The sequence below is a fragment of the Ochotona curzoniae genome, unplaced genomic scaffold (assembly GCF_017591425.1).
Source record: "Ochotona curzoniae isolate NIBS_2020 unplaced genomic scaffold, NIBS_Ocur_1.0 contig_4917, whole genome shotgun sequence".
Classification (NCBI taxonomy): Eukaryota; Metazoa; Chordata; class Mammalia; order Lagomorpha; family Ochotonidae; genus Ochotona; species Ochotona curzoniae.
This window is the reverse complement of record NW_024466421.1, coordinates 17,063-39,044: the sequence shown is the minus strand read 5'-3', so window position 1 is coordinate 39,044 and position 21,982 is coordinate 17,063. Positions and strand designations below refer to the sequence as shown.

At 47.8% G+C, this 21,982-nt stretch overlaps 1 protein-coding gene across 19 annotated transcripts in view; it reads left to right on the top strand.

Annotated features, from left to right (window-relative positions):
* Positions 1-21,982, top strand: part of LOC121161895 (focal adhesion kinase 1-like) — a 206,462-nt gene that overhangs the window by 171,599 nt on the left and 12,881 nt on the right. For all 19 annotated transcript variants that reach the window (XM_040988561.1, XM_040988562.1, XM_040988560.1 and 16 more), the window contains one exon: positions 16,062-16,173. In XM_040988561.1, the coding sequence (XP_040844495.1) occupies positions 16,062-16,173 (112 nt within the window). The remainder of the gene's footprint in view (positions 1-16,061; positions 16,174-21,982) is intronic.

The window sequence follows — 21,982 nt, the reverse complement described above, 5'->3', positions numbered from 1 at the left end:
CAGATGCCGTTCTGTGGCTGGCTTTGTGCTCAGCACTGTTAGACCCCAAAGTTTTACCAGCTCCCCATTCCCTGGGGGCTACCAACACCCAGTAAGCATCCTCAGAGAGGTTGGCACTAGAACCTGGAGCTCCTGGCAGCTGTCCCTGCACACTCGCTGCCCCGCCCAGGACCTGGAGCTCCTGGCAGCTGTCCCTGCATACTCACTGCCCCGCTTAGGACCAGTCACCATGAGTGCTGAGTTAGCGTTTGAGCTAAATTGAATTGAGGTCCACACTGAGCCCTAATCTTTGTCTGAGTAGTATGTTGAGTGTGGCACACGGGCATGAGGAACTTGACTTTAGAAACAATGTTAAGGGTCAGCCTGTATTTGCAGATTTGGGTACTTCCCTCATTTTGTGTGATTTTGGTTTGTTGCCTAGGTTATTGCCTAGGCTTGTTGCAAGTCTCAGGATCTGTAAGATCCTGCAAGCCTGTCCAGACCCGCCTTCTCAGCTGGAGCTCTAGGCTCTGGCCACCGCACATCTTGCAGCAGGTCAGCCTACAGGGAAGAGGCGAGGTGGGCAGAAGCCTAAGGGTCATGCAGTCTGCAGACATTTTTGATCTGAGCTAGGCTTCAGAGCAGCCTAATCCCTGCCCCAGCGTGGAGGAGGAGGAGGAGACTGAGATGTCTGGGATGCCCTGGGAGCAAGGCTGTGTGCCCAGCCAGCGCTGGGCCCCTGGCTTCACTCCCCAGGGCCCTGCAGAATGCCAGTCTGCCTTCTCCCAGGATGGGGTGCAAGTATTTCTATCCAGACAGCCATCCCACCTCTTCTCTGTTTCTTTCAAGTTGAGAATCTAACTTAACTAATTCTCATAAAGCTTAATGATGTAACCACTTACTATTATAGGTAGTTTTTTTGAACAGTTTCTCTTGTTTTGCTCTTACTGGTTTTTAATTGTCCTGCCTTGATCTTTGTTCCCTCTGACCTCCTTCCCCTCACTGACTTGCTTTTCCTCCACTGTTACGCAGTCTAAGCCAAACTTTGTCTTCACCTCCTCTTGCTAGTCTTCCTGCTGGGCTGTCTTAGCCATTCCTCCGGCCGTGTGCCTCCACTGTCTCGCTCAAGCTTAGTCCTTCCCTTGTCGCACAAGTCCCAAGCCCCAAGCTGTGTGTGTTCCAGCTTTCCAGCCCAACATCATCCTCATGGGAAAAGCTCAGCTGTCGCTCCCCACCTCCTGCAAGTTAGAGGGGGCCTTTCCTTCATTGCAAGTGGGGGTCCCCCTTCTCCCAGCTGTCTGGCAGAGCTCACTCAGGCAGCTTTTGGGAACATCACTGTGGGAAAATTCTCTGCTCAAAACAATTCCAACTGATTCTGTCGCTCTTCATATTTGGGTAAGGGTTCCCAGTGTGGCCGTTACACCTGCTGCCCCCATGCCGGCCCTTTGACTGGCTGTGCTGCGGGCCCTGAGCCTGGAGGGCCCGTCTGCTCTGTGTAAGTCCACCCGTCTTAGCTGCTTCCACACCTGGCTTTCCTGTGACTTCTGGCTGCCCTGCCTCCACCAGAGCCGTTCCAGCTCTGTATTCTTTTGGTCTCCCTCGGGCTGCTCCCCCTTTCAGTTCAGCTGGACGACCCTGTAGAGCACCTGCACCCATCAAGCCCGTGTCAGTCCCTGGGCCGAGCTGCCTGACCCGCCTTTCTTGCCCTGAGGAGATCCCAGTCTAGCGTATCTCAGCCCTACTAGAAGGAAACTCCCCAAGGGCTGGAGTTGCCCTCTGCTCTTCAGGGCCCGGCTAGGGTCGGCCTGACTCTGGACTCGTGGCTTGGTGCGCCCACGCTCATTTCCTCATTGGTCTCGGGATTATTGCATTCAGGCAAATTCCCGGCAAACACTATCTGTCCCAGACACGTTGCCTGTTAGTGATGACTAGTTTGCAATGGACCTGTGCCCTTGTGCTGTGGCTCCTTTGTGCGTTTAGCACAGGTGTTCCGCCTTGTTCTACTTCGAATCGGACATTTCATACGGTGACCACCACATAGGCCAATGAAACAGCACTATAATAATTTGTGCAGAATTAAAGATGTCTTTTCAAGATTTATAGTGTAGTCAGGACTTAATAAATAATAAATCGTATACCCGTATGCATATCATAGTATTTAAAAACATTTCCCAAATCCCATCTTCTTTCCTAAAAGAAAACACTGCAGATGGACTCAGGTCATCCTGGATCCCACTCACCTGCAGCCGGACTCCAGATTCTTGCTGCATTAGTGAGAAAGTGACTTTCAGGATGAAACTTGTAAGGTAAAATCATAGGAAAGTTACTTTGGTCACACTTTGATGAGTTGATTCGTGTGACTCAAAGAGCCTGTCTTCCTCACATCCTGTTTCCTGTTCGTCGGCACGAGTTCGTGGCCCAGTAGGAGGAGCTTCATCTAGTGGATGGCTGAGCACCAAGTGTAGAATCTTCCTGTGTAGGAATAGTGTAAGTGATCGGCTGTGGGCGGTCTAATAATACAGATGCTGTAGCATTTGTGTGCTGGCAGGTTATTAAGAATGCAGTAGTAGTTTTTGAATGAGAAGTCATTTAACCCTGGTCAGCTTTTGTCAGTGCTTTGTTAGTACCACGTCAAGAGAATAGCTTTCGTGGTTTGCTCTTTTGGAGCTTACCTTCAAACGCTGTGCCAGCAGTGTTGTGCTTGCCTCTGCAGTGTTTGTGCCACAGTAAAAAAATAAAAGGGAGTATTAGTTTGAAAGATCAAAAGGGAACATTTATTTGAAAGATCAAATTAGGGAGAGAGATCAGTTGGTCTTCCACCTGCCGATTCCTTCCCTGAACAGCTGCAGCGGCCGGGGCCGGACCAGGCCGAAGCCAGGAGCTGGAGTTGTTCTGAGACTCCTGGAGAAGGGCCCAACACCTGGGCTGACATCTGTTGCTCTGCGTCACAGGTGGCGCAGTGGGGACCTAAGCCAGCCACGACACAGATTGCCAGCACTGCAGCTGGTGCCTTTACTTCCGCAATGTGACACCGGCCACAGAATGTTAGTTTTGATCTCAATTTAGGGAAACATCTAAGTTAAATTTCCTAAATCTTTTTAAATTAATTACAGTAACATAAAACAAAATTATCAGTTTTGATTTTGTGGCATATATCACTAAATTGAAATATTCAGTGAATTTTCACATATTAGATGTAACATCTAACCAGTAACCAGGTCAAGGAAACACCCGCAAGCCAGCAACTGCCCTGTCTCTGCTCGTCCTCCAGGGGTCACTGCTGTCCCGACCCTGGAGTGGTCTGACCTGTTTTGAGTAGGTTCAGGCATTCTGTGCCTATGCATGTGGCTCACCATAACTCCTCCAGCAGACTGGGGAGTCGTCGGTGCTACACACGCAGGCAGAATCCATCCTCAGCGCTGTGATATGCAGCGGTTGAGAAGATGTTACAGTTCACCTTGTCCTTTGTAGGTAGGAGTTAAAACTCTGCTTTGGCTGCATCAGGACTATCACCCTTCAGGATTGACATTTGACGCTGGCATCTCCTGTTTGAGTCCTGGCTCCTCACACATCCTGGAAAGCAGTGGGAGATGGCCCATGTGTAGGGCCCCTGCACGTACCTGGGAGCGCTGGGAGAGGCTCCTGTCTGCTGATAGGCTTGCCTCCAGCCATTGCGGCCGTTTGAAGAATGAACTGGCAAGTGGACAATCAGTCTCTTCCCCTGCCTCTTTCAGAGGCATTTTAAATTTAAAAAGGAAATCTTTTAAAAAGGATATTACCTTTTAAAAATAAGAGTATCTTTTAGTGAGCCTCATAGACAGCTGTTTCTGTTGAGTGAATTTTTGCAAGTTGGAGAGTGTGTGCAGTTTTAGCTTTATCGGATGCTGCCAGCTCTCCACAGCAGTTGTAACAACGTACAGTGAGTGCTTCCAACAGTGTGTTCCGCATGGGTGCAGTGGCCCAGGACCTGAGCTGTCTTCCCGCTGCTTTCCCAGGCCATAAGCAGAATGCTGTATCAGAAATGGAGCAACTGGGACATGAGCCAGAGCTTGCCAGGCACCACAGGTGGCAGCTTAGCCTCGTGTGCCAAGGTGCCAGCCCCCCACATTTGCATTTCAGCAGTAAAGGATCTTGTTTCTAAGATCTGAGCATGCCTTGTTTTCTTCTGTCCTGTTATTTCAAATCGGAGATGACCAATACTCACACCACTGCTCTTGCCTTCTTGCCTCTAGCAGCCATGTTATATTCTGTCTTAAGTAGGACATGCTTAGATGTGATTTTTCTTTATACTAATCATCCTTTGATTTTTTTGAATTTGAATCTATAAACGTTCTTTATCAAAGTGATTCATGGATATTTCCCTGGTCATTTGCAGTCCCCTCCTGAGATTACAGTGACCTGCCTGGAGTTGTGGCTTGCAGGTTATGCTTCGTCCTGGTAGAAGTCTTCATTATTGCACTTTCCATCCAGCTCTCTACGAATGCTTCTGCACAAGGTTGTGGGAGCTGCCCACGTACCAGGGCCTCTGCCCTCCACATGGGAAGCCTGCACAGAGACCTGACTAGGGAGCCAGCGGATGAAAGATGCCAGTCTCATTCTCTCATCTCCCACCCTGTTGGTCTCAGCCTAGGAGCTGAAGCTAACATTGAGTCCATTTATTCCAGTGTGAGAGTCGAATATTGTAACAATTGGGGTGAACACCCATTTCTGGGTAATGTTTGCTTATTTATCCTTATGTTTGCTCGTATGAAGTCTCCAACCTACTGGTCATTCCTGTTCTATGGAAATTGTATCTCGGATACTATATGTAGGGTTTTTGTGGGGGGGAGGATTTATTTCTTAACTTGCACGTCATTTCACTGCCTTGCTCCCCAAATGGACACAGCAGCCATTGTTGAGGTGACCTGAAGCCAGGCGCTAGGAGCTTCTTCTTGGTCTCCCACATGAGTTCAGGGGCCTGAGGACTTGAGCCATTCTCTACTGCTTTCCCACACCACAAGCAGGAAGCTGAATCAGAAGTGGAGTAGCTGGGATTGAAGCCAGCATTCATATAGGCTGCCAACACAGTTGACGGAGAATTAGCTTGCTGTGCCACTGCACTGGCCCCAGGATACTATGTTTTAGTTTTAGAATTTCCATCCAAATCAAGCGCTCTTCAGTCAAAAATAAGGAAAATATCCTTAAATGGGCAGGTGAAAAAAATCAGTCAACATATAAAGGAATGCCTGTTAAATTCACAGAAGAGCTCTCACAGGAACTGCAGCCCAGAAGAGGATTGAGTGATGTAGTCCAGATTCTAAAAGCAAAAAATTGTCGGCCCAGGATAATGCACCCGGCAAAACTTTCCTTTGTCTTTGAAAATGAAAGAAAATTCTTCCACAGTAAAGAAAAGTTGAAAGAATATGCTCTTCCAAACCTGCCCTACAAATGATACTTAAAGATGTTCTCTTGACAGAGAAAAAGAATAGCACCTACCAAAACCAAAGGCAAATGCAAAGAACATCCCTGTAAAATAACAGAAGACTAAATCAATGAACAACCCATTTCTTACATGACAGGACCAAATTATCACCCATACGTATTAACCCTGAATGTAAATGGCTTTAACTCATCAATCAAATGTCATAGATTAGTAGACTGGATTAAAAACAAAACCCGGGACCAGCACAGTTGTATAGCAGCTAAAGTCCTCGCCTTGTACACGCTGGGATCCCATATAGGCACCATTTCTCATCCCGGTGGCCCTGCTTCCCATCCAGCTCTCTGATTGTAGCTTAAGAAAGCAGTGGAGGACAGCCTAGGGCCTTGGGACCCTGCAACCACATGGGAGACCCAGAAGAGCTGCTGGCTCCTGGCTTTGGATCAGCGCAGCTCCGGCCTATGTGGTCATTTGGGGAGTGAATCAGTGAACAGAAGATCTTCCTCTCTGTCTCCTCCTCTCTGTATATCTGACTTTGCAACTAAAAATTTTTAAAAATAAATAAATCTTTTAAAAAAGAATCTATTTGTTGCCTACAGGAGACATATCTCACCAACAAAGATCAGTGGAAACTATATCTCATGGATCGTTACTTTTTTTAAAATTTAGTTTCATCTCTTCAAAACACTTCTTAAATTCTTCACTGACTCATAGATCATACAGTAGCATCATTTTCTTCAAGAAGGTTCTTGATTTTCTTTTTCATTTCTTCAGTGACATATCAGTCATTCAGTAGCTTGTTATTTCATGGCATTTTTAATTTCTCTTTTCCTTCCTGCTGTTGATTTTGTATTGTGGTTTTTCATTTAAGGGGATGTATAGTAACTGTTTAATGGAGACTGTCATATCCAGATGTGAGGATACAATGCAGTATGCATCTCTACTTCCTGACAAAGATGGACTCCCAGTGAAACTGTTTACTATATCTTGACAATAGAATGCTGGACTCTCTGCCACTGTCCATGCCCGCAATGGACACATGACTGTGCATGAAAAACTATACTATAGTAATAATATAGGGGGACTGAACATGGTGAGGAAGGGAATTTGGACCGGGGGTAAGGAAAATCCCAGGGCCTATTGAACTGTATCATAAAATGATAATAATAATTTTTTAAAAGTTAAAAAAACTAAAAACTGCAACAAAAAATTTTTATCTGGTCTTTTGTGTTGTGTTTCTCTGTTGACATTTCCTGCCATTTTCCTATCTGCCCTTTTTTATTATTATTATTTTAATGTTACAATTCCATAGTCTCTGGGCTTTCCTTTCCCCTCCTCCCAAGTCCTCCCGCCCCACTGATTTCCCCTGTATTATTACAGTAGTATAGTCTTTTATAATCAGTCATAAGCCCATCATTCTGTGTTTAACTGTATCCTGATATTGTAGGCATGGACAATGGCAGAAAAAGTCCAGCATCCCATTGTCCAGATATGTTTCACTGGGAGTCCATCTGTCATCTGGAAGTAGAGATGCATGCTGCATTGTATCCTCACATCTGGATATGACAGTCTCCATTACACAGTTACTATACATCGTCTTCAATGAAAAGCCACAATACAAAATCAACAGCAGGAAGGAAAAGAGAAATTAAAAGCACCATAAAGTTAAATATGCTACTGAATGTGTCACTAATGAAATGAAAAAAAAAATCAATAACGTTCTTGAAACAAATAATGGTACTGTGTGACCTATGCATCAGTGAGGAAATTAATAAAAATTAAAAAAAAAAACTTTTGAATGAATGAAAATAAAAACGTCAAAGTATAACAAAAGCAGTATTAAAAGGGCTATTGATCTTATATTTTGCATAAAGGTTGCCTTATATGCAAGAACATATGATATCTGTCCCTTTGGGATTGACTTACTGAGCATAATGGTCTCGAGTTGGGAGCATTTGGTTACAGATGGTAGGATTTCATTATTTTTTTATTATTATTATTATTATTTTGTTGGAAAGGCAGATATACAGAGAGGAGAGACAGAGAGGAAGATCTTCCATCCGATGATTCACTCCCCAAGTGAGCGCAACGGCTGATGCTATGCCGATCCAAAGCCAGGAGCCTCTTCCGGGTCTCCCACGCGGGTGCAGGGTCCCAAAGCTTTGGGCTGTCCTCGACTGCTTTCCCGGGCCACAGGCAGGGAGCTGGAAGGGAAGCGGGGCCGCTGGGATAGAACTGGCACCCATATGGGATCCTGTGCGTGCAAGGCGAGGACCTTAACCATTTGCGCCACCGCGCCAGGCCTTATTTCATTCTTTTTAATGGCTGAGTAATGTTCCATTGAGTAGATGTACCACAGTTTCTCTATCCACTCCAGTTTTAATGTTACCCTTGATTCTGACAACTTATTTAAAATGCCTGCATGTTAATTCCTATTATCTAAGTTTCCTTTATAGTCATTCTGTTTTAAATTTTGTTTCCTTTCGTATCTGTTTAAAGTAATTTCCTGAAAGTGTGACTGGTAAGGTGTGGAAACTCCAGGCTTACTTAGTTACACTTCATGGAGTGTTGTGTTTAGCTGGCTGATTTCAGATTGCGTCTTGTCCCTGCTATGGACAGCAGCTCTATTGGCCCTGGAGCTGCCCTGGATTTGCATTATTCAGCAGAACAGGTTCAAATTTTTTTTTTCCCCTTTAAGTTGAAAGAGATTCTGTGCACAGATTCACCTCCTAAAGGCCCACAAAGCCCAAGTTGAGTCAGGCTTTATTTACCCAGGACTCTAGAATTTCATTCTGGTCTCTGTGTGAGTGACAGCTACCCGAGTGTTTGAGCCTGCGGATCCCAGGGTAGCATGTGGCACTTCAGCTGCTGTACCGCCTGCCTGCTCCTGGCATTACCATGAGGCATGCCCTCCCAAGTGTCCCTGGGTTATACACACCCCACGGTCATCCAGCTGTGGTTGCACACACTGTCTTCAAAGTCTTTGGCTGCACCCGCACTGCGCCACTTTGTGGCTCCCACGTGACGCAGCAAGCCCCGGCCATGGCACAGCCATGCTCTGTCCGCGCCCTCAGAGTCTGACGGCTTTTTTTTAGCTGTGTCTTGAACCCAAAGCTGACCGCTTTTCTCTGCAAGAGGCTTGGCCACGCCGGAGCTGTGCAGATATTCCAGAGACAAAACCAGTTCAAAGTAAGAATTTGACATTTCTAAAAATAATTTTGAGGTGAATAATATAGCAAGCAAGGAAAAATGCTTTATTCCATGCCATTTGAGATGATAATCAGTAGAGGAAACAGGAGTTCTGTGTGCCCAGCCTGCTGCGCGGTGCGAGACCCAGGGCAGGGTGTGCCCCATGACTGCGGTCATGGCGACATTCACTCTGCAGCCCATTCCGTCCTGCAGATGCCATGCCAGCCTGCTCTCAAGCTCCAGGCTTGTTTTCTGCACAGACACCGGGGTTTTTGTTAAAAGGTCAGTTTCATTCCTTTGTGGTGAAGCAATGTTGGTGATTATGAGAGATCGTGTTTCCAAGCTGGTATTCCCATGAACGAGCAAAAACAAGCCCTTCCCCCTTAATTTTTTTTGTCCCTCCTCTCCCTCCTGGATATTTTCTGTACCAGCCTAAGTAACTAAAAACCCACACTGATTTTGTGTCCAACTTTTATCTGTTTGTTTAGATAATTGAAGTCCAATTGCTTTTACAAAGAACGTTTTTTCAGATTAGAGAAAACTATATTTGAAAGAAAAAATGTGTATTTCAAAGGAGAGACTCCTTTGTAGAGTGCCTGCTGAAGTGGCGTGGACAGCAGACTCACTTCTTTATGAATGAAGAAACACTGACATGAGCGGGCTCTCTGGTGATCGCACAGCTCGGCGGAGACGTGGCTTCCGTCTTCGTGCTGGGCCAGCTGGAGTGAGTGCAGCGAGCGCTCGCTGCGGCGGCTCTGCTCAGCCCAGAAGCTGCGTTTGGTTGCAGACTTGTTTTTGTCTTGGCTCCGCACGGAGAACAAGGACTCTCATAGACCACTTTTTTGCTCGCCGTCAAATGCCTTATATGTGAAATCATATCATGTTTCTCCAGCAGGGAGACTAAATGCAACTGTCGGTGCAGCTCAGGACAAGTGAGGACCAGGCTCACAGCACTTGCTGTGAGCCCTCTTCGAAGTCTCACTTCCCTTTCCTGGAAATTTCTTGTTGGGATGACTTTCTTTAGTAGCAGAAGTATAAAATAAAATTAAAAACTCGTAATCTTTTCTCCTCTTGAGTATTCCCTCTTAATCATTCTTAGACTAAGCAAATGCAAAGGCATAATTATTAAAATGTGCTGGTGTTTATTAATTGGCATCGCTTACTTTTATTGTTCAACTATTTGCAAGTAGGAGACTTGTAAACACCCTTTTAGGCAAAACCATGAGAGCTTCTTGCCAATCCAAACTAGGGAGCTAAGAGCTTTTGCTTTTAGCTCAAAGTTACTTCATTTTTCATTTATTTTATTTCATTTCATTTTTAGCAAATGTGTTGCTGTTAAAAATAGTTGCCTTTGGGAAACTATGCTTCAATCTGACCTCCCTGGCCTATGTGCGTCCCTGTTGCTGCTCTGGCCTCGGGAGCAGCTGGGGGAGCTGAGCTCACTCCCTCAGCCCTCGCCCTCTCCCCCAGCTCTGCACTAACCTCCCCGCTGTGAACACAGACTTGATAAGTTATTTCTGGTCTTGGCTACTTGGGGTTTCTCAGCGGCATTTTGACATGCTATTTTTGGTATGAGAATGAAATACTGAGGCCACGGGAACTGGCTTTCTCAGTTCTTGTGTTGTCTGAGACCCACTTCTGCCATCAGCATCCCTCCTGTGTCTGAGCAGGCCAGGGTGAGATGATGGCCAGCCAGAAAGGTCCAGTCAGTACATTCAGCAGGTCAGAAACAAGTGACTGAGTGCAGCAGTGACTGCCTCATGCCCAGCACTGCACCAGGCCTGCTGCGGACACGGCGTGGGAGCAGTGTGCTGCCGGGCACAAGACCTGGGCACTGTGCTTCCAGTTGCTCTGTTTCCAGTGCAGCTCTGTGCCTGTGTTCAAGGAGGTCATTGCAAGCTTGCCCACGTGCCTGGACCTCTGCCACTCATGGACTTCCTGACATCAGTCTAGCTCTGGCCCCTTGTGGCAGTCATTTGAGAAAACCAGTAGGCAAAGCTCGCTCACCCTTTCTTTCACACACAAACATTCACTCTGCCTTTCAAGTAAATACTTTTTTAAAATGATTTCTTTATTTTACCCGTGGTCAGAGTTTTAAAAAGAGAGAGAGAGAAAAGAAAGACGGTAGGGAGAGAGAGAAAGATCTTACACCTGCTGATTTATTCCTTAAGTGGCCACAGTAACCAAGCTGGTCTTGTCTTAAGATGGGAGACAGGAGCTGCTTCTAGGAGACCTGTGCCGGGTGCAGAGCCCAAGGACCTGGGCCATCCTCTGCTGCTTTCCCAAGCCACAAGCAGGGAGCTGGGTGGGAAGTGAAGGAGGCACCACAGGTGGAGCCATAAATTGCCTAGTGGGACCTGTTTAATTCAGTGGGACCTGTTTAATTCAGTTTCCATTGCCTCAAATATGTTCCACTTAGTCTTCTCATGGCTTATCTGTATTTTCTTCATTTAAAGTAATAGAAGAAAAAGTTTTTCTTGATTGCCCTTCTCCCTCAATTGTTAAGAAGTTTTGTTGTTTAAAACATAAGATGTTAGGAAATGTATACCCCAGATTGACTGTTTAAGAATCAGATGATTGGGAAAAGGGCCCTGGAACGGACTCTGTCTAAGGCTTCCGACTGGACTCTCCCCTCCCACCTCGTGGTCATCTTGCAGAAGCAGCCTGTAGGCATTTCCTGTTGGGCCTCAGGGGAGGACAGGAAGCTTGATAATGTGCTCTGCCCTTGCCAGTGAACCTCACTGATGTGGCTTCGCTCATTCCCCCACTGGTCATTTATCAAAGCATTTGACAAGCCAGAGTCCATGTATTGCACATGAGCTGGTGAAATAGACCATCAGGTAACAGCTGCAAGCCCAGTGGGAAGCAAAGGCAGAACACATTCTCTGTATATCTTACAGATGTTAAAATCAAGTTAGCAGGAGTCAGTTTGGGGAATATTTAAAGAAGCAAGTTAACTCAGCTTCTGTTGGGTTGGGATTGTCAGGGAGCACTGCAGAAACTTGGCACTTGGAACACAGTAAGTGTTGCCCAGATAAATACTCTCCAGGTCAGGAGAGCCATTGCGGGAGGCAGTGGACATCACATACGGAGCCCCTCCCTGCACACGCAGGAAGAAGGTGACAGACAAGGATGCAAGAAACGAGGAGAAGATGAGTCACTCATTTTGTAAAGCAGAGCTAAGGGTTGTGTCTTGGCAAAGCGGTTAAGATGTGTGTTGAAGTGGGGAAAGAGGATTGCTGGGTGCTGGAGACCAGCTCCAGCTGAGTCCAGAGCTCACAAGAACATGTGGAGTCGGCATTTTAAAAAACAGATAAAATGGGCCCGGCACGGTGGCGCAAGTGGTTAAGGTCCTCGCCTTGCACACCCGGGATCCCATAGGGGCACCAGTTCTATCCCAGTGGCCCCGCTTTCCTTCCAGCTCCCTGCCTGTGGCACTGGAAAGCAGTCGAGGACGGCCCAAAGCTTTGGGACCCTGCACCCGTGTGGGAGACCCGGAAGAGGCTCCTGGCTTTGGATCGGCATAGCATCAGCCGTTGCGCTCACTTGGGGAGTGAATCATCGGATGGAAGATCTTCCTCTCTGTCTCTCTTCTCTGTATATCCGCCTTTCCAATAAAAAATAATAATAATAAAAATAATAAATCTTTTAAAAAAAACAGATAAAGAAAAAAGATGGACCACTATAATTTCATGACCATAATGGGCAATGCAAGAAAGCTGACCCCATTATTTATACAGACCACCTCACAAGGGCACACGACAGTGCACAGGCACATCCGGGGAGAGTGTGAAACTGCACTGAAGTAGCTGGACCTTGATCACACCTTGCCATACAGCTGGGGGACCGTCCTCTTGTTCTCGTCCCGCCTTTATGAGCCTCAGTGACATGAAAGCTGGGCAGCGGTTGGGTCTCAGTGAGCGTCAGAGCAGTTCTGATTAGAGCCCTGGCTGTTCAACTTGCAATGCAGCTTCTTGTGGACTCACCCTGGGAGACAGCAGCTGGCTGCTCAGGGGCTTGGGTCTCTGCCCTCCGTGGGAGAGATTGCAGAATTCAGGCCCCTGGCCTTGGCCTGGCCCTGACTCAGACATTGCAGGTGTGGGGGGAGTAAGCCAGTGGCTAGGAGCTTGTCCCTCTCTGCCTTCCAAATAAAATTAACAGGGCCAGTGCCATGGCATAATTGGTTAAGCCTCCACTGAAAGTGCCAGTATTACATGTGGACACAGATTTGAGTCCTGGCTGTTCCACTTTGACTCTGCTCCCTGCTAATGTGCCTAGACAAGCAGCAGCGGAGGGCTGACGTCCTTGGTTCTCTGCACCCGTGTGGGAGACTGGTGGAAGCTCCAGACTCCTCCCTTCAGACCTGCGCGGCTCTGGCAGGGGTGGGAGCCACAGATGAAAATTATTGCACGCTCTCGTCTCGCCTCTCCTTCCTTCTCCTTCTCTGTAAATCTGCCTCTCAAATAAACTAAATCTTTAAAAGCAAACTTAATCAACAAGGACAGTTATGTATGTGCAAATGCATGAGTTGAAGCAAGCATGTAGGTTTTTTTAACTCCTTCAGTAGCCTTTGTAGGCACAGGTTGACCTGTTATTTTATAACCTGGGAGTTAAGTGTACCTTCCCAACTTTGCTCTGGCAAGTGGTGGGCACCTAGTTGAAGATGGTTCCCTCTTACCCACCTCTGCTGCCGTTCCTGCAGGTGCGGCTTAGTACGTGTTGATGGCATCAACGCCGCGCGGCCATGTTCCGCAGACTTGAGGGTTAGTGTCGCTCTGGCGTTTCCGTGGGTGATGAAAGATTTCCAACAAGGCAGCTTTCTGTGTTACACCTCAGGCTCAAATTGTAGTTTAGATTATTTAAAATATTTACAGCCCATCTTGCAAGTGATAGTTACTATAAAGGATATTATTTGATGGGAAATTTGTAATAATCTTTGTTTCTAAAAGCTTTTGGGTGTCCTGATTATTGATACAGTTTGTTCACTTTTCATTCTACTCTTTGACAACAAACTGAGAAAGGTGGTCAGGTAGGTACCCCACTTTGTGAGTGAGGCCTGGAGTTGTCTGTGGCAAAAACACGGAGTCAAGAATTTGAGTGCATAAGGAAAACTGAAATGTAAGGTCCTCGTTTCCACACCAAAAGTGGTTGGGGAGCAGACAGGTCTCTGTGCTTCGGCCGTGTGCCACACGTGCAGTCTGGGCTGGCCCGGCTGCAGCCTGCTGGACCTCCTCCTCCTGGCTTTCGCTGGGCCAGAACAACCCAGGCTGAGCGACTTCCATCTCGGTACCTATCCTGTTCAGTACAAAGACTTACGTCCTCTTGTACCAAACAGAAAGTTTGCAGATTCTTGGAAAGTGGGGTCACGTGGTGGCACAGTATGGTGGTCCCAGTATCTCATAAGGGTGTCAGGTTGTGTTCCCAATGTCCCACTGCTAACCCTGCTCTTGGCCTGGGAACGCAGTGGAGGATGGCCCAAGGCCTTGGGCCCTGCACCCACGTGGGAGACTGGGGGATGCTGCTGGCTTCGGGTGAGCTGGGTTCTGGCCATTGCAGCCATTTAAGGCAGTGAACCGGCAGATGGAAGACCTTCCCTCTCTGCTCTGTAAAATCTGCCTTTCAAATAAAGATAAATGAATGTTTAAAAAAATTTTTTTTATTATTATTGGAAAGTCAGTAGTGCTAGAGAAAATACTCTGTTTTGTTAATACAAGGTCACCATTGTAGCACTGGGAGTTAAGCTACTGGCAATGCATTGTGGGCGTTTAGGGAGTGAACCTGCTGATGAAAGGTTCTCTGTCTCCCTCTGTGACTATGCCTTTCAAAGAAATGTTAAAAATCCTTTAACATCCAGGCTGGGTGAGCCTGGCTGGGGCAGTGTGCAGAGCCAGGCTGCGTGAGCCTGGCTGGGGCAGTGTGCAGAGCAGGGCTGGCTGGGTGAGCCTGGCTGGGGCAGTGTGCAGAGCAAGGCTGGCTGGGTGAGCCTGGCCGGGGCAGTGTGCAGAGCAAGGCTGGCTGGGTGAGCCTGGCCGGGGCAGTGTGCAGAGCAAGGCTGGCTGGGTGAGCCTGGCTGGGGCAGTGTGCAGAGCCAGGCTGCGTGAGCCTGGCTGGGGCAGTGTGCAGAGCAAGGCTGGCTGGGTGAGCCTGGCTGGGGCAGTGTGCAGAGCCAGGCTGGCTGCATGAGCCTGGCTGGGGCAGTGTGCAGAGCCAGGCTCTCCTAGCCTGCCAGCACTGCTGGGCCTGGCACGTGGTTAGAGCTTCTTGGTGTTTGCTGAGCTTCGATCTTCTAGGTGAAACGAGAAAGAAACTCCAGTCTTGGTGGGGTGGAAACTGTTGGCATGATCAGTGCTTAAGGAAAGCATTCCCCGCCTTCAGGAAAGACTGAAATCCTCCCCTCTGGTGATGGCTCGCTGACTCAGGGCAGCTCAGGCATGAATGGCATCTCTTCCTGAGGAGGAAGGTGACTGCGTGCGCAGTGGTGGTGTGTGAAGCAGTGCTGCAGCCCCAGCAGGCAGGACTGTCTTTTTAAACAGTTGAGCAAATTCCCAGATTAGAAAGCCTGAGCAGCTGATGTCACTCTTTCCTGAGTAATTCGGGGCGGTTAGTTACCACGCTCTACACAAGGGCCAGGGACTCAGAACGGCAGGATTAAAACCGTGGCGTTGCGGGCACAAAGGAAGACCTGTGGCCATGTTAGGATAAAGCTTGCCAAGACCTACAGCCTGTGAAGCCCTGGGGAATCCGCAGGGAGTGGGAAACCAGCAGAGTCCCGCTCCAGCTGCCTGAGTCTGGAGTGGCAGAGCGCCAAGACTGAGAGGCCGCCTAGCAGGCATTGAGGAGGCAGCGGAGGCCACGGCTCTGCGGGACTTGGGGTAGCCTCCAAGTGGGGTGAGTAGCCTTGTCACTTAGCCCAGCATCACTGGCAGGTGGTGCTTCAGGGAGCACTGGGAGTGCCTGTGTGTCGGTCTTTGTTGAGCAGATAAAGTACTGGTGAAACTGAAAGTCAGTGGGGAGATTGGGTTGAGCACTTTAGGGAGACGATTGGCCAAATTCCTAATGCCTTGCGTAGTGAGTTGGTGTGGTCACGGTCTGTGGGAGCTGCCTGTGTTCATGTGAGGAATTTGTCCTCGGACATGAGAATGCTTGCAGAGTGCTGTTTGGGCTTGCTCAGGGCAAGGGTGTTCGCAGAAGCCGTTTCTCCGTGGCCTGTCCTGCATTTCTTCCTGACTTGTCTTCTTCTCACGAGCTGTCTTTTTCTTACCTTTATGCTTTGAAGGGGTTCGCCGTTTTGAATCAGTAATGTTCTAGAATCATCTTATGTGAAGAGTTAGGAACCTAAGCTGTTTCCCTGGGCGTGCAGGACCCTTGCTTTATTGCTGCCATCGCTGTTGGCTCACCGCGATGCGTCGTGGGGGATCAGATGAGCGCGCTCGTGGTCATCACGTCCCCTTAAATCAATGTGTTGTCTCTCTAGCACAGTACTGGAGGAGGAGAAGGCTCAACAAGAGGAACGCATGAGGATGGAGTCCAGAAGACAGGCCACGGTGTCCTGGGACTCCGGAGGGGCAGACGAAGCACCACCCAAGGTAGCCCAGGGCCCAGCCCCGTATGGGAATCACTTGTTACTAACCTGGGGAGTTTCTGGGCGTTGGGGAGTCATTGTTAGCAACCTGGGAGGCTTATGGGTGTGGCACTGGCTTCCGTGAGGAGGAAGTCAGTTGCCAGGTTTCTCGGGGTGGTGGGTATAACACCAGCTTGTTTCCTGTCTGCTCGTTTTTCCCAAGTTGGGTTTCCAGTGGAAGCTGCGGTGAGCAGGGCGATGGGATTAGACGAGATCATAGCATGCTCTTCTGTTCCTTTTTACCTGCAGGCCTAGGGGAGTTTTGTTGTAGTGTGAAAGTCCCCGATGCTGCAGTCTGGACTAAAACATTAAACAGGGGCCAAGGACTCTATTTAAAATTGGTCTAGTTCCAACTAACCATATTCCTTTAATATTGGTTTTGTTTCTGAGAAGTTTGTGTCCATTGTCTCCCTCTGTCTTGTCTGTAGCTGACTGGTTTGTGTGGAGAAAAGGGCACGTTGTGCTTGCTGCGGTTTCCTTGGGCAGCTCTGCCAGCAGCGTGGCAGACCCTGGCTGCCTGGCCGAGGCCTCCCTGCCCCCGGGCTTGCCACTGCATGGGGTAGACTCAAGCTGGGAATTTGGGTGGCAATATCCTGAAGCGCATTATTCTTTGCTGTATCTAAGAGTGTCATCTTGTCAGAAGTAAAAGGTGCACACAGATTTCTTGGTCTGTTTTCTGCAGTTAATAGAGTAGGGATTTTTGTGGTTAATGGGTAATTGCTGTTTAGCATCTTATTGGCTAAAAGTGTGTTAAACTTTGACAACTATTTACTTTGTTTTCTTTTTTAATAACATTAGAAAATACTATTTAAATAAATTTTTCTTTTATTTGAAAATGAGAAACATAGGGAAATATTCTATTCACGGATTCACTTCTCAAATGCTCATAGCCGCTAGGTTTGGGCCCAGCCAGAGCCAGGAGCCGGGAGCTCCGAGCTGACCTGTGCGGCTGGCACTTGAGTGCATGTTAGCAGGAAGCTGGATTGGAAGCAGGTGAGCGCAGACCTGCATGAGGCACTGCAATGTGGGATGTCAGAGTCCCAAGCCACAGTGCAGCCACTACAGATGCCCACCTCAGACCATGCCCAGCACTGAAATGTCTCTTTGCAGTGCGTGTCAGCAAGTGCACCGTGCACTGAGAATGAGCTGCGTGGATTAGCACAGTTCCTCAGAAGTGTAGAGGCAAAGAGTGCCTGCTCCAGCCCTGTCCACAGGGGTCACCTCATCTGCTGGGAGAAAAGCAGGACAGTTCTGTCATTCTTGGTTTAGTAACAAATCCTTAGTTATCCACCAATAAATACAGGAGCCTCTCCTCCCAGTGCTCCTGACCCTCCCTGTTGGGTTAACAAGTTCCCGTTTGCTCTGTTGCCTGCATGGCAATTCAGTATAGGAAGGAGGAACATGTATTTCTCAGATCTTAAAGCCAACACTTAGGAGCTAGTTCCTATGGGATCCTGCTGTTGACAGTCTGAGTGGGTCAGGTCCCTGCCTGCGCCAGACCTCGCGTTCCTCAGTCACATGGTGGCACTGCTCGTGCCCCCTCAGCAGTTCATTCTGCAGCAGCTCCCTGGTGCCTTAGCGAGGCACACTGCATGACGAGGAGTGCCCAGTCGCGCAGAGCAGCCAGCAGCGTTGTCCATCTAAGCAGTTTTCCATAGTATGAGCTGTTGGGGTTTGCTAATTCTCCTTTTAAAGGCAGAGTTGGTGAGGCTTTTTTTTGTTGCTTTTTCTGAGCTATTTGATTTTTAAAGTACAAAGATGATTTCTGATTAATTTTTCAAGTAATAATATCTTTATTTTTTAGAGAGGTTTGCACAGTATACATTCTGAGGCTCTTTGAATAGCCAGAGATTATTCTGCTGTGCACTGTGGTATACTTGTTTAAGATAGGCCAGCAGGCGTTTTTGTTACCTGCAAGTTTGGTTGGGGCACAGCCATGCCCATCCATTTATGCATCACGCCTGACTGGTTTCTCTCCGCACGAGTGGAGTGGTTGTGATGGGCAGTATGGCCACATACTTTAATATTTCTTGTAATTGGCCCTTCAAGGCAAACTTTGGCAATCCCCAGAATAACAGTTTTAATAATTTCTAATCATTAGAAAACCGTGATGATCATAGACAGGTGCACCAAGTGTTGGGTCGCTGCCAGGCAGAAATCTCAGAGTGCAACGCATCTGAAATGAGTCTCCTGCTTTTCATTTTTTTTGTTTTATGGAACAGTTCCCTAAGCTCTGGGATTTCCCCACTAGTATTACAGTGGGTAGTCCTTCGTGAACACTCCTTAAGCCATCCTTCCACTATTGAGGTGTTTCCTGACATTGTGGGCGTGGCCCGTGTCCGAACCAGTGTTCTCCTGTCGGGATAGTCAGCAGCTTCGCCGGGAGGATTCTGCTGCTTCTGAGATTTTGTTCTGCCCTATGACATGCACAGCTTACAGATCCTTGGAAATTTTCACATTCTTCTGGCAATTCCTTAGAATAGATAAATTCCACTTAGATTTCTTAAATTCAAGTTGTGTATCAGACTTGTAGGTAGATTTTGTATACCGTTAAGAAAATGTTTAACACAGTCTAATTTTTCTTTTAATATTTATTTCTATTGCAAAGTCAGATATATAGAAAGGAGGAGAGACAGAGAGGAAGATCTTCTATCCGATGATTCACTCCCTAAGTGGCCATAATAGCCAGAGCTGTGCCGATCCAAAGCCAGGAGCCAGGAGCTTCTTCCAGGTCTCCCATGCGGGTACACAGTCCCCAGGCTTTGGGCTGTCCTTGACTGCTTTCCCAGGCCAGAAGCAGGGAGCTGGATGGGAAACGGGGTTGCTGGGATTAGAATGGGCGCCCATATGGGATCCCGGCTCATTCAAGGCAAGAACTTTAGCCACTAGTCCACGCCGCCGGGCCCACAGACTAATTTTTTTAAAGGAAATATTTTTCTCCCATTTACATTTCAAAATTTGAAGTTTAACTATACTACTTAATGGCAGAAGAGTTATAGCTAAAAGCATTGACAGATTTCTTCATATTTGTAGCCGTTTCATTCTTATACTGGCAGTCTTTGGGAAAGTTGGCCAGAGACAAGCCTGCATAGGAGGCTCCTGTGCATTGTGCCTCTGCATCTGTTTAGCTTGCTGTCCTGGGAAGCCCTTTGGAGCCCGGGTGCCCTCAGGCTCATGTGCACATAGCTCATCTCTGGCACTGAAAGTTGCCTTCTCCGTGGTGGACTGTCCCTCTGCAGCTCCACTCTGTGCTGAGTGCTGGGCGTGAGCACCGCCTCAGACCCAGGCATGGCCAGGGTCACAAGCTGGACTACACGCTTGGTCTACCAGCCTTTATTCACTTGACCTTGCTTGTGGCAACCCCTGTGTCATACCCACAGGTGGAGCCTGCGCAGACTCGGGAATGGGTCTTTACAAGATGGCCAGTGAAACTGATACGAAAATGTGGTGCGCACGATCTCTTTCCAGAGGTCAGGGAACGAATCCTTGGTGTCTTTGATGCCATCTTAGGTGGCCTCGGCAGAGTTGCCCAGGGTGGCAGTACACAGCGCCTGGAAAAGGTGCAGTGACTATCCGTGCCAGCCAGCAGAGCTACGGCCTGTCATTTTGTTGGCTGGGTGGGTGGGTTGGTTTTTTCTTGAAAGACCAACTAACATTACATTCTGAGTTGCGGACTTGACATTTTTTCAAGAAAAAAACGATGTTGTCACTTCAAGAAAAAAAGTGCTTCTGCTTGCTGCCCGTGATAATTTTAGTTTTCAAACAAAAATGAGAATAAATGGTGAACAAGTGTGATTTTTAAAACATACCTGTTGAACATTGTGATGTGTCAACATTATCAAGATCTCGGTGAACAACAGCTTAGAGCCCCACAATTACTCCTGGGTGGAAGATGATTCAAAACGCAGAAAAGAGCGGCGTGCTTTATTAGTGTCAGGTTCCGCCTGCAGTTTGCCTGAAGGAGCTTCGGTGTGCTGAGTGTTGGCTGTAGTATCAACAGACACTCTGCAGTTGTACCCGAAAGTCCTCTTGAAGTACTCATCCCTCCTCCTGTTCCAGTACCAGCACTGCGTGAGGCAGAGTTCTCTTCGTGTGCTCCACTGGGATGGACATTCCAGCCAACTGCAGAAGCAGACGAGAGAACCGGCCACCTCCTGTCAAGAGGTGACACCGGGCCAGGTGGCTCGTGCCACTACTGGTGATAGCAGTCTGAATCCCCATTGCTTGACCTGCAGTTTCTTTCCCTTTAATGTGCTATATGCCTGAGATGGCAGGGGACAATGGACCAGGCACTTAGTCCAGGATGGAGATCTGGCTCCTGGCTTTGGCCTGGCCCAGCACCTGCCATCGTGGCCATTTGGGGAATAACCTACCAGGTGGAAAACAATTGATCTCTGTCTTATTCTGCCTTTCCAGTAAATGAGTCAATCTGGAAAAGAAAGGAGAAATGATACAGCAGAAATGCACACAGAGAAAGAGGCCATTCTTCTCCAGCGGCTTTGGAGTGCAGGGAGGACTAACATGATAATATTTTAAAAACATGAATTTTAGTATTTGTTTCAATTTGTAATAATGTGAATATTGATGAATTGTTCCAGAAAATAATATACTTGGGGCTGCTTGGTGGATTTTAGATTACAAAAAGGTCTAGAACGGAAGTGTGTGAGCTTAGCTGTGTGGTCAGTGCTAAGCACAGTCAAGGTAAAGCTCTACATCTCCTTGCCTACAAGTGCTGGCTGAAACTATTCAGTGCACATTGGACGGAAACTTCCAGGGCCACACAAGTTGCTGCCAACACTGGAGTAGAAAGGCTATGCCGTCCAGATCTGTGGTGGAAATGACAAACAGGACTTTCCCATGAAGAAAGGTGCCTTGACCCAGGTCAGCCTGCTACTAAGGAAGACACATTCACAGTACAGAGCCAGGGGCCTAGAGAAAAGCGGATCTGTGCAGGGCTGCATTGTCGATGAATATTGTCCACTTGATTATATTATTTCAAAAAAAAAAAAGGAGAGTAAGATATTCCTGGATTGATGTTTATAGCACAGGGCCTCGTGACCTGGGACTGAAGGACCCTGCGGAATGCATCAAGTTTTCAGTCTCTCTAAAGAAGATGACATATGTCAGTATGTTGTAAGAAGGCCCCTAAACCAGAAGGTGAGAGACCAGGCCAGTGCATCCAAGCTTCAATGTCTTGTGACTGTACACATCGTCCAATACCAGCTGTCATATTGCCCCAAAGAAGCAGTGTTCTAAGAGGAATAAGGAGGAGGCTGCTTTGTGTGCTGACCTTGTAGCCAAGAGAATGTTGAGGCCTTCGTTCAGCTCTCAGGAAGCCCCGCCCCAGTGCCAGGCGTTGCTGTCGGACCTCAAGGCCCTGGAAGAAGCAGTGCCCCCCGGGGGTCTCTGGCTCACAACAGCAGTTTCTTCCTTGCCTTCGTCAGCTAGGAGTATTTCAGCAAGATTGTCCTCTGGTCCATATTTTGTTACGGAAACCCAAGTTTCTCTTGGAGGAGGTTTTGTAGTCAGCCTGCTAACTCGCAGTGGTGACCCTTCTGAGATTGGTGTGGAAACTGCTCTTTGAGACCCTAGCCTGAGTTAGCTGCATCACCACGACAGCTCTGAGGCAGCTTCTGCCGAAGCTGGCACGAGGAGAGCAAGGTGCCCTCACGATCCTACGTGAAGCTCTCACTCGGAAAGGGCAAAACAAAGTTGTGTTATTTATTTGCAAATAGAATCCGTGTAACTGTTTGCTGCCTGTGACCTTGAGGGAC